The 11674-nt window shown below is 55.1% G+C and overlaps 1 protein-coding gene across 1 annotated transcript; it reads left to right on the top strand.

The window, feature by feature from the left end:
- Window positions 1–53: 53 nt before the first annotated feature.
- Window positions 54–9955, top strand: LOC138068876 (mucin-19-like). Its single transcript, XM_068958321.1, has 12 exons — window positions 54–768; window positions 1613–4736; window positions 5275–5333; window positions 5674–5828; window positions 6240–6361; window positions 6759–6817; window positions 7436–7572; window positions 7646–7770; window positions 8282–8340; window positions 8745–8899; window positions 9345–9454; window positions 9764–9955. The coding sequence occupies exons 2-12, from the start codon at window positions 1626–1628 to the stop codon at window positions 9899–9901; spliced, it is 4230 nt and encodes a 1409-aa protein (XP_068814422.1). The 5' UTR covers window positions 54–768; window positions 1613–1625; the 3' UTR covers window positions 9902–9955.
- Window positions 9956–11674: the final 1719 nt, after the last annotated feature.

The following is an 11674-nucleotide window of genomic DNA, read 5'->3' as shown; positions in this document are numbered from 1 at the left end:
GGCCGCCCCGTGCGAGGCTTCGCCCGGTGCAGGTGGGGAGGGAGCGCCGCGGTCGGAGCCGGCAGCGGGTCGCGGAGCGACGGGCACCTGGGACTTCTCCGGGGATGGAGGGCGTCCCGAACGGGCAGGCTGCGCCACCGGACCGGCTGGATGCACTCCCGCTCGCTTTACTGGGGCTCGATCCTGCGGCCGATATGCTTTTCCTTGCATGCAACGGGCAAAAAGCGATCGGTCCGGTGCCTCCTTCCGGAGATTATTGGCAAAGAGGAGGATGCAGGGTCCCAGCTGCTGCGGGTGTTGGGGTGCCGAGCGCCTGGTCCCCGCAGCACCAGCACCAAACACCCCCAGATTACCCAAATTCAACCCAAATTACCGGCGCAGCAGCAAGCAGCGCTGTCAGCAGCCGGCAGCTCCTGCCGGGGAACGGCGCGAAGGCGCGCAGGGCTGCAGCCCTCCGCCGGCCGCGGCGTGCGGCAGTGCGGACGGAGGTACCCAGCTCTCGCCCGCCGAGCCTCGGCTCGGCGCTCGGAGGCGCTGTGGCTGCTGGAGGCTGCACAGAGGCTCCCTTTCCCTCCAAATTCCTGGCACATAAAAGGGGAGCAGCAGCACACGGCTGCCTTCAAACCCCTGCCCCATGTCTGCACCCCAAACGTTTCTCTTCCTCTCCCCCATCTCTCACAACAAAGTCTTGTCCGGGCGAGTACGGCGTTTTGAAGTGCACCCGCGGGGACGGTGCTTGGGGAACAACCTACCTGCAGAAACAGCCAGGTAAAACCCTGCGTGTGCCAAGGCTTAATGAGGAGCAGAGGGGCGCGGGGGGTCCCCAGGCAGCTGTGCTGGGGAACAGCATCACCTGGGGAAGTGTGAACGGCCGAGGGGGTTAACGGGGCACAGCTGGGACTGGGCCTGCCTGGCCACGAGCAGGGGAAGGAGATAAAAGCGCAGGGCTGAGCCTAAGGCTTGTGCTCTCTTCTCTGCCTGGGTGCTGCCAGGTAGGAGCATGCTGACTTGGTGGTGGGTTTGGGCTGGTGTGTTTTGTGCTGTGCTGGAGGGGTTTGGGTGGAGAAGGGCTGTGAGGTGTGCATTGGTGTGTGTGTTTGGTGTGAGGACAGAAGGACATCAGCAGGCTGCAGGAGAGGCTGTGCAGCAGAAAGCTGTGGGGGAAGCTGCCCCCAGCCTGGTGGCAGAGGCTGGAAGGAGAAGAAGGGGTTACTGGCTGGCTGAAGGGGTGGCAGCTCTTGCTTTTCCCCGTGAGGCTGGATGCTCCAGGTGGCAGGTGAGGTAATGTCTGACTAGGAGACTGGTGACAGGTCTCCTGAAACAGGAGCTTCCCAGGCTCTTGGGAAAGTGAACACCTGATGCTGAGACTTGGCACAAATTGCTCCTGAGACAGAAAAATCATTTAATGCAGCTGGAGCCTGCAGAGGTCCTGGTGTTGGTCTATCTTGTTTTCCCTGGCTCTGGCCACTGCTGTGGCCAGGCCCTTTGGGGTGTGCTGGGCTGTTGGGGCTGCAGCTCAGCACTGGCTGGGCTTGTGGGTGCTCTGGGGGCAGGCTGGTGCACCTTGAGGTGGGAGGACCCAACCTAAGGCTTCTGCTGCAACTCTTCACAGCTGAGCTCTTGCCATGGGATCCCCCAAGCAGAGCCGAGGTGCAGGACCACCAAACCCTGCTGATGCTGCTAGCCTTTGGCCAAAGATGGCACTTTGGAGTGAGAGAGAAGGGGATGCATGCACAACTCTGTGTCCTGCTGCAAATGTGGCTGAGGCTACCAGTGGGTGGAGATGCAAAGCTCTCCTGGTGCTGGCTATCTGTCTGTCTGCTACTGTGCTCCCATACAGCGTGGGGTCTCTGGCTGCCCTGTCTCAGGCCTTTCCTGCCTCCCAGCCTCTTTCTCATGCTCAGCCAGGCTTAAAACCCTCCCAGAGCAGGGTGAGTGATGACTTGGTGGCAGCATATCAGGATCCACATACCTCCCCCGCAATGCAACAATCTGAGAGGGCACTGGTGGCACCTGGCACCTTCCCAGGAGTTGAAGGAGACTTGTACCACAGTGCTGATGCTGAGAGACTGAGCCTGGGGGCACTGACACAAGATACTGCTGTTCCCTCAACACCTCAGACCCTATTGGTGCCACAGCCCGGATCCCTGGCAGGGGAAGCACAGGGGTCTGGTGCTGCAGCCATTGCTGTGATGCTCTCCCAAGCGCCTACTGTGTCAGCTCAGCTCCTCCGTGCTGCTGCAGGGGCTACCCCAACTGCTGGCTTCTCACCTCCTGGCTCTGCCTTGAGGCATGATGTGGCTTTGGAAAGCCTCCCTGGTGAGGGAGCAGGCCTACATGAAGCTACACGTCTGCCTGCAGTGGCCATGGCTTCAGCCCGTGGCTGTGGGCAGGTGGCCACTGAGCTTGGTCCAGCTGCAGAGCCTATGAGGGCAGGACCAGGGTCTTCCCCTCTCCTGAGCAGCAAGGGTGGCCCCAGCCTCCCTCCAACAGGCATGGCACAGCTCATCTCCAAGATGCGGAGTCAAGGGAGGAGATCTTGGGGCACTCTTCGGACTGTGAGGATGCCTGACCAGAAACCTGCTCTGGTGGAGAGCTCCACAGCTGCTATGGACAGGCAGCCCTGGGTGCCTGCTGCCTCCTCCCCAGCACCGCTGTCACCCATGACCCTGGCACTGCTGCGGGCTCCCTGCCTGGCTGCAACCCCCTCTGGTGCCTCTGCAGGGACTGAGGAGAAGCCTGCTGTGGATGCAGGGACTGAATTGCTGGATGTGGTGCCTACGCGACTGGCCTTGCCTGAAGAAGTTGCTGCTAGGGAGGCTCATGTCCCATCCGATGCCCCATCAGGTGTGGGTTCAGCAGAGATGCTGGCAGGTACTCCTTCCCTGAGCCATACCACAACAGACCAGTCTAGACTTGGTTTGCTGCTGTCCCTGAAGCCAGCTGGCCAGTCAGCCTGGCCTGCTGCTAGTCTGCTAGACCCTGAGATTTCTGCTGGCCCAGATGTGACAAGGGCCTTGTTCAAACTGGCCTCAGCTGGGGCATCCTCTGACTGTGGGACCACGCTTTGCAGAGCTGACCACAGCCTGGTGGTGAGCTCTAAGCCTCCTGCTAGAGTCACAGCCCACAACGTGCCCTCTCAGGCCAGAGCTGTGACTGTGGTTCAGGCTCCCAGGAGTATGCCTTTGCTGGACCGATCTACAGCCAGCAGCTTCTCTGATGTCCAGCATGAAGCTGTGGTTGCTGAAGCCACAACAGGATCCCTGCTGATGAGCCACTGGAGTCATAATAGGCAGAAGGAGGTGGTGACACCAAGCCCTGGCCAGCACTCCTCCAGCCATTCAACCAGCCTGCCTGACCTTGGTATGGGCAAAGACCCCACTGCTGCTTCTAGGCTGGTACCGCTTCCAGGGGTGCTTCCAACTCTGCTATCAGAAAGGACATCCAGCTTAGCTGAAATACATCCTGGCACCATGGGGGCACCCTCAGCTGCGAAGCCTAAGAGGGCCTGGGGCACACATCCTGCTGATAGCTTCCTGCATGGAGAAGCTGCTCTGCTGGCGGACACAGTCCTGGCCAAGGTACTGAAAAATGGGTCCAGCCTTCTGGCTGCTGTCTCTGCATCACCTCCCAGTGCTGCATCAGCTACTCACGATGTCAAGCACCAGCAAACGCTGGCTCCCTTCCCTGCTGCAGAGGAGTTCAGGGGACCTGCTGTCACCTCAGAGAAACAAGGCAATCTGTCTTCCCACTCTGTAAAGCAGACTCTGTCTACATCTAGTGGCAGTCCTCCTTCCTCTGCTCTGACAAGAGACACCAGAACTGCAGGTGATACTGTGGCTGGAGTGAGCTTGGCAGCTCTTGACACTGTCTCAGAGCCTAGAGTGTCCAAAACATCCTGCAAGGGTGGAGCTGCTGCAGTGGCTTCTTCTCTGGAAGCTGCAGGTGTGACAGATGGTGCCCCCCTGAGTCAACCTACCTGGAGGCCTTCTCTGCACCCCAAGCTCTTCCCCATGTCCTCCTTTGCAATAGCATATGAGGATGGGCCCACTGCTGGGACTCCAGGGCAATACCAGGCTGCACGTGTGGCCACAGAGGTGGCAGAGAGAAGTGTGCTGCCTGCAGAGGCAGCTGTGGCAGAAGGAGCCACAAGTGGGAAGCCTAGGGTGACTTCAGATGCAGCTGTTCCATCAGGACCTCCAGAGCCCACCTGTGCTATTCAGAGCTCTGCCTCTTCTCCCACTTTGAAAGACCCCACTCCAGGGCATCAGCCTGAGGCCAGCACTGCATTCCAGACTGGCAAGACAGCCTTCTCATCTCTCTCCTATGTGTCAACTTCCACCAGAGCTGTATATGGCCCTGGGTCTCTGCTAACCTCTCAGACCATGACTGTACCAACAGGATTCATGCCTGTCACTCACTCTGTGTCCAGTCGCTTGGTTGTTACCTCACAGCCCCCCTTCATAGCTGGAGAGGACCTCTCTGCAGCCACCAGACCCACACCTGCAGGGAAGGGCTTCACTGCAGCTGCACCCCCAACCGAGTCCATGGCTGCAAGCAAGCTGGGCTCCCCTGAGGCAAAGCTCCCTGTGTCCCAAGCCCCTGGACTCCTCTCTCCTGCACATGTGCATGTGTTGCCCTTGCAGTTCAGACTCACAGGCATTGCTTACAGCGAGGCTCTGAGCAGCAAGTCTTCAGAGAGCTACAAGAAGCTTGAGAAGGAAGTGAGGCTAATGGTAAGTGCAGACTGACTCCTCCAGAGCTGGCTAGTGGACTTTACCCTGTCTGTGGAGGTGTTTCTACTTCTGGGTGAATGGGACTGAGCCAAGTAGCTGAAAAGCCACTGTCCTCAGCTGCTCTTTGTAATCCCCTACTGTGAGTGGTGGAGACACCCTTTCCCCTTTGGTTTGGTAAGTCCTGGTGCTACAGCACTGGAGCTAAACCTGGATGCCAAGTCTGAGATTGGACTGGACTCGCCTAACCTTGGTAGCTAGTGGGCCCATGGGGCCATCACATACTGTCTTGGTGGTGGAGGTGTTTCCTCTTGCCTGCTTTCCTAGGCTTGCCTCAGGCTGTCTGGTGCCCTGGATAGGCTAGCTCAGCTGTCCTAATCTTAGAGGCCTTGGTTCTACTGGGGCAGCTAGCCTGCTACCCAAGGGCAAGCCAAGCTGACTTCCCTTTCCAGCTCTATCTTTATTGCACAGCTCCTGGTATGTGCCACATTCATACTGGGGAGCTTGCAAAAGCTTCTCAACTACAATATATTTCTTCTAGCTAAACGGAATGCTATCCACCTATGAGAACTTCCTCCAAGCAAATATCCTTGAGTTTATGTGAGTAGACAGCTCTGCTCTGGGGTAACAGATGGAGATGGGTGGGTTTGGGTTGGAGGAAGGCCTTTCTCCATCAAAATGCTCCAGAGAAAACAAACAGCTCTTGAGGGGCTATGCTCCCTCCCCAGGATCATCTTCCCAGGGGATTCCTGGTCAAAAGTGTCCTCGGCTCCAGACAAAGCTTCTCAGGAGCCTTGCACCTAACACCTCCCTGGGTGGGGTGTTAAGGCTGGGCTGATGCCTTGTAACCTGCTCCCAAATGGGAGCAGAGCTTCCCTGGCTAGGCCTGTGCAAAGCATGTGCATTTGGACAAGGCTTTGTCAGCTTGTGTGCTTCCTAGGAATGGCTCTGTCATCGTGCAAGGGGAGGCTCTGTTCCGGGGAGACAGTCCTGCTCCCACAAGCTCTCACCTCATCCGTACAATTGTCACAGAAGTGAGCAGAGGAAGAGACCCCTTCAGCTGGCAATTGGAGGTGCAGTCCATCCAGTCAAGTGGTAAGCCATGGAGCTCCTACTGCATCAGGACAGCTGCCATCATCTGTTCCTGCAGGTCCTTCAAAGCTGAAACCTGACCAGCTTGGATCTCAGTCTTCACCTACCCTTAATCTTTCCACTCCGACCCATGTAAAACTCTTCAGTACAAAGGATGCTGGAGACTGTGCAGTAATACATGGCCCACTACTTCTGCTAAACTCTGACTTCTCCTTAACCTGCTTCTGCTCTGAGAGGTGGCTGTACATCCAAAACCCTTCTCAACACAAAAGGATTAGGTCTTGAGCTGGCGTTAGTTGACCTGCTGGCTTTAGCTTTCATTGTGTGCTAAAGATGATAAACTCAAGCCTGGCTAGTATCTCCCAGGCAAGGTGGAAGAACAGGTAAGGGTATAAGTCTTTTTAAATCTTGTAGGCTTCAGTCTAGAGAACCTGGACCCCGAGAAGTTGTCCATCTCTCTCATTGCTCTCCGACTTGGCTCTGTTGCATCTGGTGGAATGGGCAGGACAGACCCTCTGGACAGACTGATCAGTGAGGTACGGCAGGTCTTGGTCTGCATGCTGAGACTGGATGCTCCTGCCCACTGGGGGTCTCCATGCTGAACTGGAGTGAGATGGGGTGGAGGGAGGCTAGCACTGAATGGCTTCTGCGAGGAGGGACAGCACCTGTCTGTCTCACTAGTGACCTTTCCTCTGGTCAGAGGGATGCTTTTTTCTTTGAGGCCTCCTAAAGGAAAGCATGTAACATTGGAGAACAGGCAGCTGGCAGTAGAGGGTATAGCAGGGAATGCTGGTGGCTCTTTCCAAAGAATGATGCTGGGAACTTTGCCTATGGGCAAAAGGACACAGGCTGACTACTCGGCTTTCTGCAAAATAATATCACCTCCACTGAAAGCAGAGGTAGGGTATGAGCTGTTGTCTCATCTTCCTATAGGTGATCCAGTCACTCAGCGTCCTATACCATGTGAAGAACTTCACTATTGCCCAGCTCAGGTATGGGAGAGGACTACCCCTCTCTAGAGCTCTTTAATGAAGTCTCACTTATTTAACTTGGTGCTGTATAAGGCACTCAGCAGCCTATTGGTAATGCTGCAAAGATGGGGAGGGTGAGGTTCTCCTACACTAGGAGACCTGGAGAGAGTCTCCTCATAGCTGCCCTGACTGGGCTGCTGGAAGTGTAGAGGCATGGATATTTTAAAGTCTCGGGAAGGTAGCCCTCCCTGTGAAGGCAGGGACTAGAGTGATGTCAAACAATACTGCCAAATACTGTAACTGTCTCCCTTCCTGAACGTGGGAGACTGGAGCATTGATCCTGATGTGGTGATTCCTCACTCAGCCTGAGCAAGGCAGGAGGCAGCTGACATGAAACATCCTCATCTTACTTCTGGACCCAGAAGTGTGAGTGGGGACCATCCTTTCATGGACCCTTCAGCACAGATGGAAGGGACAGAATGACCACTAGATTTCACTGCAGATGATGTCCAGGTCTGAGGATCTTTCCTGGGCTGAGTAGACATGAACTGCTGAACTGAGTGTGCTAGAAAGGCTGGGTGAGGCTCTATGAGTGTTTCCAGCCTTCCTGCCTTGCTTAGAGCCCTTCTCTTCTCTTAGAAACCTCAGAGGGGACCTGGAGATCAGCGGAGAGGTCTATCTCAACACAGTTGTCCATGCTGATGTTGCTAAGGTTCTGCAGGCCCTGAAGGTGCTCTCAACCTGCTCTGTGGATCTAATCTCTCTCTCAGTGGAGGGTAAGGACAGTCCCTCTGTGGCAGGGCTTACTGCCAGGGGCAGTCACCTAGCAGTGGTGTTTTTCCTCCTCAGGAGCCAGACTTCATCTGAAGGTTTACCCAGTCTCCTTCTTGGTCACCAACAGACACTTCAGTGAGGACCTTCTGGATCCATTTTCTGTAGAGTACCAGGAGCTCACAAGAGAGCTTGGTGATGTGGTAGGCATGGCTGGTAGAAGGGGAGCAGCCTCCTCTGAGAAAAGGAGGCCACTGGGGCTGGAGGAAAGGAAATGCTTCAGGGTTGTCCAAACCAGGCCCTTACAACGCCAGTGCCATGGCTGAAACATGCTGAAAGAACAAGACCCTGAGCTCTGGGGTCCTTGAAGCCTTTCCTCGGAAAGACTGAGGACGAACTTATTCTAGATCAAGGATGGCAGCTAAGAGCATTTGATAAATGCCTCCTGTGTGGAGAAAGAGTGCTGCTGTGACCTTTCCCATGTGAGGACACTACCCCCAGGGACTCCAGTGCTAGGATGCTCTCACTGCTGATAGTGTTTCAGTAGTTCAGGCTGTCACAATGAAACCAGAGACCTGGCTGCAGGACTAGTCTCATCTGTCTTATCCTTGCTGTAGCAGCTGTCCCAGCTGCCTTGTGGCTATGGAAGCAGTGGTCTGACTGGGGGAAATGCTCAGAAGGCTGGTGGGGAGCTGAGCAAAAACTCTCTTCCAGGTGGGAAGAGCCCTGAGGGATCACAGGAGCTTCCTGCAAGTGGTCATAAGAGGATTCCTGTGAGTAGGAATAGTCTGCTGGGGCAGGAGGACTCGTGCAGAGGAGCTGGAGGGAGGGGTGAGGGATGCAGGTTCAGGGAGGTCTCCCTAAATATGCATGCATGCACATCAACCAATAGATCCCAGCTTCCGGCCTATTGCCTCAGCCCTAGAAGGGTTTGTAGCAGGCAGCTGAGCTCAAACACTTAACTACAAGCTTTTGAGCTACCCAGTGTAACTGTTTGAGGAGTAGCTTCCTAGACTCCCAGGGATGTCCCTAACATCATAAAAAAGGAGCTGTTAATTTAATGCCTCATAGCTGAATGCAGGGATACTATTTTGGGCAAAACCAGTGGGAAGTATGGGTTGTTACCAGGTCATGGTGAGGCTGGCAGCTGCTGGAACTCTTCCAACCCTGTCCGTAGGCCTGGCTCCTTGATCTGTCATGGGGATGTGATCTTCCAGCACCCTGCTCCAACCAGCCTGGAGGTTTTGGAGGCACTTGCTGTCTCAGTTGGGCCAGACAAGGCTTGGGCTGGTTCAGGCTTCCAGGTGGACCCCTTCTCTCTTGCTGTGGGAGGTAAGCTTGCCCTTGGGTGTGTGGGGAACATGCATTTCCCTAGCTCCAAGCTCCATGCTTGGAGCGTGAGCTGAGTTAGATCCACAGTGTATTGTGCTGCCTGTTACCCAAAAGGAGGGTGAGATGTCTGGGCTGATAAGGAGGCAGAACCCAGCTTGCGGTGGTTGATCTGAGTAAGGCTGAAAACACAATGCTGGTAACAACTACAGTCAGCTGTCCCTCTGCACAGCCTTCAGGGAGTGGAGCTGGAGAGACAGGTCTGCTGAAGGCTGGTGTAGTGGCAGACAAGGGTTATCTGGAAAAGGGTCTTGAAGGTGTTGACTAGAGATGCTGGCATCCTTCATACTCTTTGCTGTGCTCCAAAGGAGAGTGGGTGGCTGCAATAGCACCAGGTAGAGTTCTTGTATTGTGCAGGAATGGTGCTAACTGTTGTGCTCTGCTCTAGAGGACACCCTGGAGCCTCCCCCTGCTGATTCAGGCTTTCCTGAGTATGGAGTGGTGATCATTGTCATGTGTGGCCTTGGCATCATTACTATTCCCATTGTCTTGCTGGTGGTAAGGACAATATTTGCCTCTGTCTCCTTTGTGGGATAATGCAACTGCTGCGGTGTCCATGCAGCTACCCAGGCTCAAATAGTGACTTAGAGTAATAGGAGGGCTGTGCTGTTCAGCGCAGACCCAAATGGGCCAGAGTGGCTTTTGCAGAAGCTGCTGATGTTGCAGCCCTGCTTGGGATGGTTGGGGTGAAAGATTAGCAGGGAAACAAGCAGCAGCAACTAGCCTCTCTGGGAAGACCTCAGGGCAGGGAGCAGGTGCACTGGGGTGGTGCTGGGGTGCCTGCAGCCATGGTGCTCTCCTCCACAGTGCCTGAGGACCAAGAGGCTGGCCTGGCAGGATGTGGCAGCCCTCTGGGACAGGAGAGACCCTGAAGCAGGGACCCAGACCCTGGAAATGGACAACCAAGGATTTTGGGCAGCTTCTGAAGAGGCAAGCAGCCTCTAGAAGGGGCAAATATTTCCTTGAACTTGTTTGCCTTATGCACAGCACTGAGCTCTGCTAGCAGTGTCAGGGGGGCATTGGACCTGCTGCAGACTGTAGCACTGGAGCCTGCAGGCTCTGTGCTGCTCAGGAGCCCTCTGTGGCATGTGGCACTTGAATTCTCCCATTGCTTTTGGAGCTGTGACTTCTTCCTCTCTTGCCTGCAGGGTGGTGAGGATGTTCATACACATTGGCAAAAAAGCTCTGCCTGAGAAGTTGCTGCAGATGGGCTTTCTACAGCGGAGTTTGAGGTGCTTGTGTGGAGAGAAAGATAGACTAAAAAGCCACCCTACTTCAACTCAAACTGTCGGCTGCTCCCAAAGGGTGCAGGCTGTCCCTGTATGAAGGAACATATTTGTATCTTTAACTTTATTAAACTGTTTATAAAAACATCAGAACTGGTTGCAGTTGTCCTTTGCCCCTTTTCCATGGTGGTGCAGAGCCCTCTCCTCTGGGGCAGACCCTGCTACCTGTCCCGGGGAGCTCTTGCCCAGGATAGGGCTGTAACCTCTGTGCTCCTGTTGAGCATGGCTGAGGGCTGTGGCGAGATAGCTCAGTGCTTCACAGCTCAGCACCCTCTGCCTCTTGCCCTGGACAAAGATTCAGGCTGTGCATGGCCACATTGATACCTAGAGCTGCAGCCTTGCCCTTGGCAGCAAGGGTAGGGACAGATGAAGATGTCCCCTGCCCAAGAGGGCAGTGGGGCTCTGCAAGGGTGCTTGTTCCCATGTCACCTGGCAGCTCTTGCACCCCTGTGAGGGTTATTCCTCCAGGAGCAGGGTCTCTGTCTACAGCCTCCTTGCTCCCTGGTAGGAGGTAGCCTTCCTCTCAGCAGGCTGCTGGTAGTGAGGTGCTGACTGGTGCAAGGCTGAAAATCCAGAGCTTCCCCTAAAGTGTGGCTGACATCATCCTTCCCACCCTCTGCAAGGCAAGAAATCAGCTCAGCACATCTGGGTCCTGGCAAACCTGATGTGGGGCAAGGTGCTACAGCTGCCCTCCTGTGTCATGTCCTGCCTGGAAATGGCATGCACGAGGCAAGGATCCTGCCCTGTCCCCAAAGAGTAACAGAATCAGAGCTTGGGGTTTCTGAGGGTGCAAAGCACTGCTGCTGGCTGTCAATTCAAGTCTGTATGTGTTACTTTGCAAACCAAGGGCTGCAAGCTTCCTCAGAAATGAATCATCTCCTTTGATGTTATTTGCCCTGGAGCACATGAACAAAAGGTAATAAACCAAAGGGCTGAACGGGCTGCTTCTGCACTCAGAAGGGAAAAAAGGAAACCATTCTGTAGAATTTTCTTCAAATGCTTATTTTCTAGAAAAGTGACACGCTAAGGCACAGGAAGGAACTAACTGCTTTGAGCTGATGGAAGAGAGGATGCAAAAAAGAGGGAAGTCCCAACAAAGTGTTTGAGCCGATTATGAAATCTCTGCCTGGAAAAAAATGAACTGTAATAAAGAAAAGCAAAGGAGAAAAAAACAAAAAAACCCTACTGTGTGCTGGGCCATCTAGAAATGACACGATGGGGCTTTTTGGCAGTCGAAGGTCGTCAGGGCAAATGACTGGCTCGGCGTGTCAGGGATGGATGGGAGCGTGAAGGTCACGGGTGCTGCAAGCCCTGGCAGGAGCTGCAGGAGCTGCTGGAGACGGGTGCCAGCTCGCTGCCCCGCGGGGCCCCCCACCCCAAGGAGGGTGCTTGTTCCCCCATCGCCCCTTTCTCACCTCTCCCAGGGGTCTGT

Source organism: Struthio camelus, chromosome 12, assembly GCF_040807025.1.
Source record: "Struthio camelus isolate bStrCam1 chromosome 12, bStrCam1.hap1, whole genome shotgun sequence".
In the NCBI taxonomy this organism is placed as follows: Eukaryota; Metazoa; Chordata; class Aves; order Struthioniformes; family Struthionidae; genus Struthio; species Struthio camelus.
The sequence above is the reverse complement of the archived record's forward strand: the minus strand, read 5'-3'. Positions and strand labels throughout refer to the sequence as shown.

Coding starts and splice junctions, on each gene's coding strand:
- LOC138068876 (XM_068958321.1), top strand. CDS start 1,626: ATGGGATCCCCCAAGCAGAGCCGAGGTGCAGGACCACCAAACCCTGCT. Junction 6,362..6,758: donor TGGACAGACTGATCAGTGAG/GTACGGCAGGTC, acceptor ATCTTCCTATAG/GTGATCCAGTCACTCAGCGT. Junction 6,818..7,435: donor TTCACTATTGCCCAGCTCAG/GTATGGGAGAGG, acceptor CTCTTCTCTTAG/AAACCTCAGAGGGGACCTGG.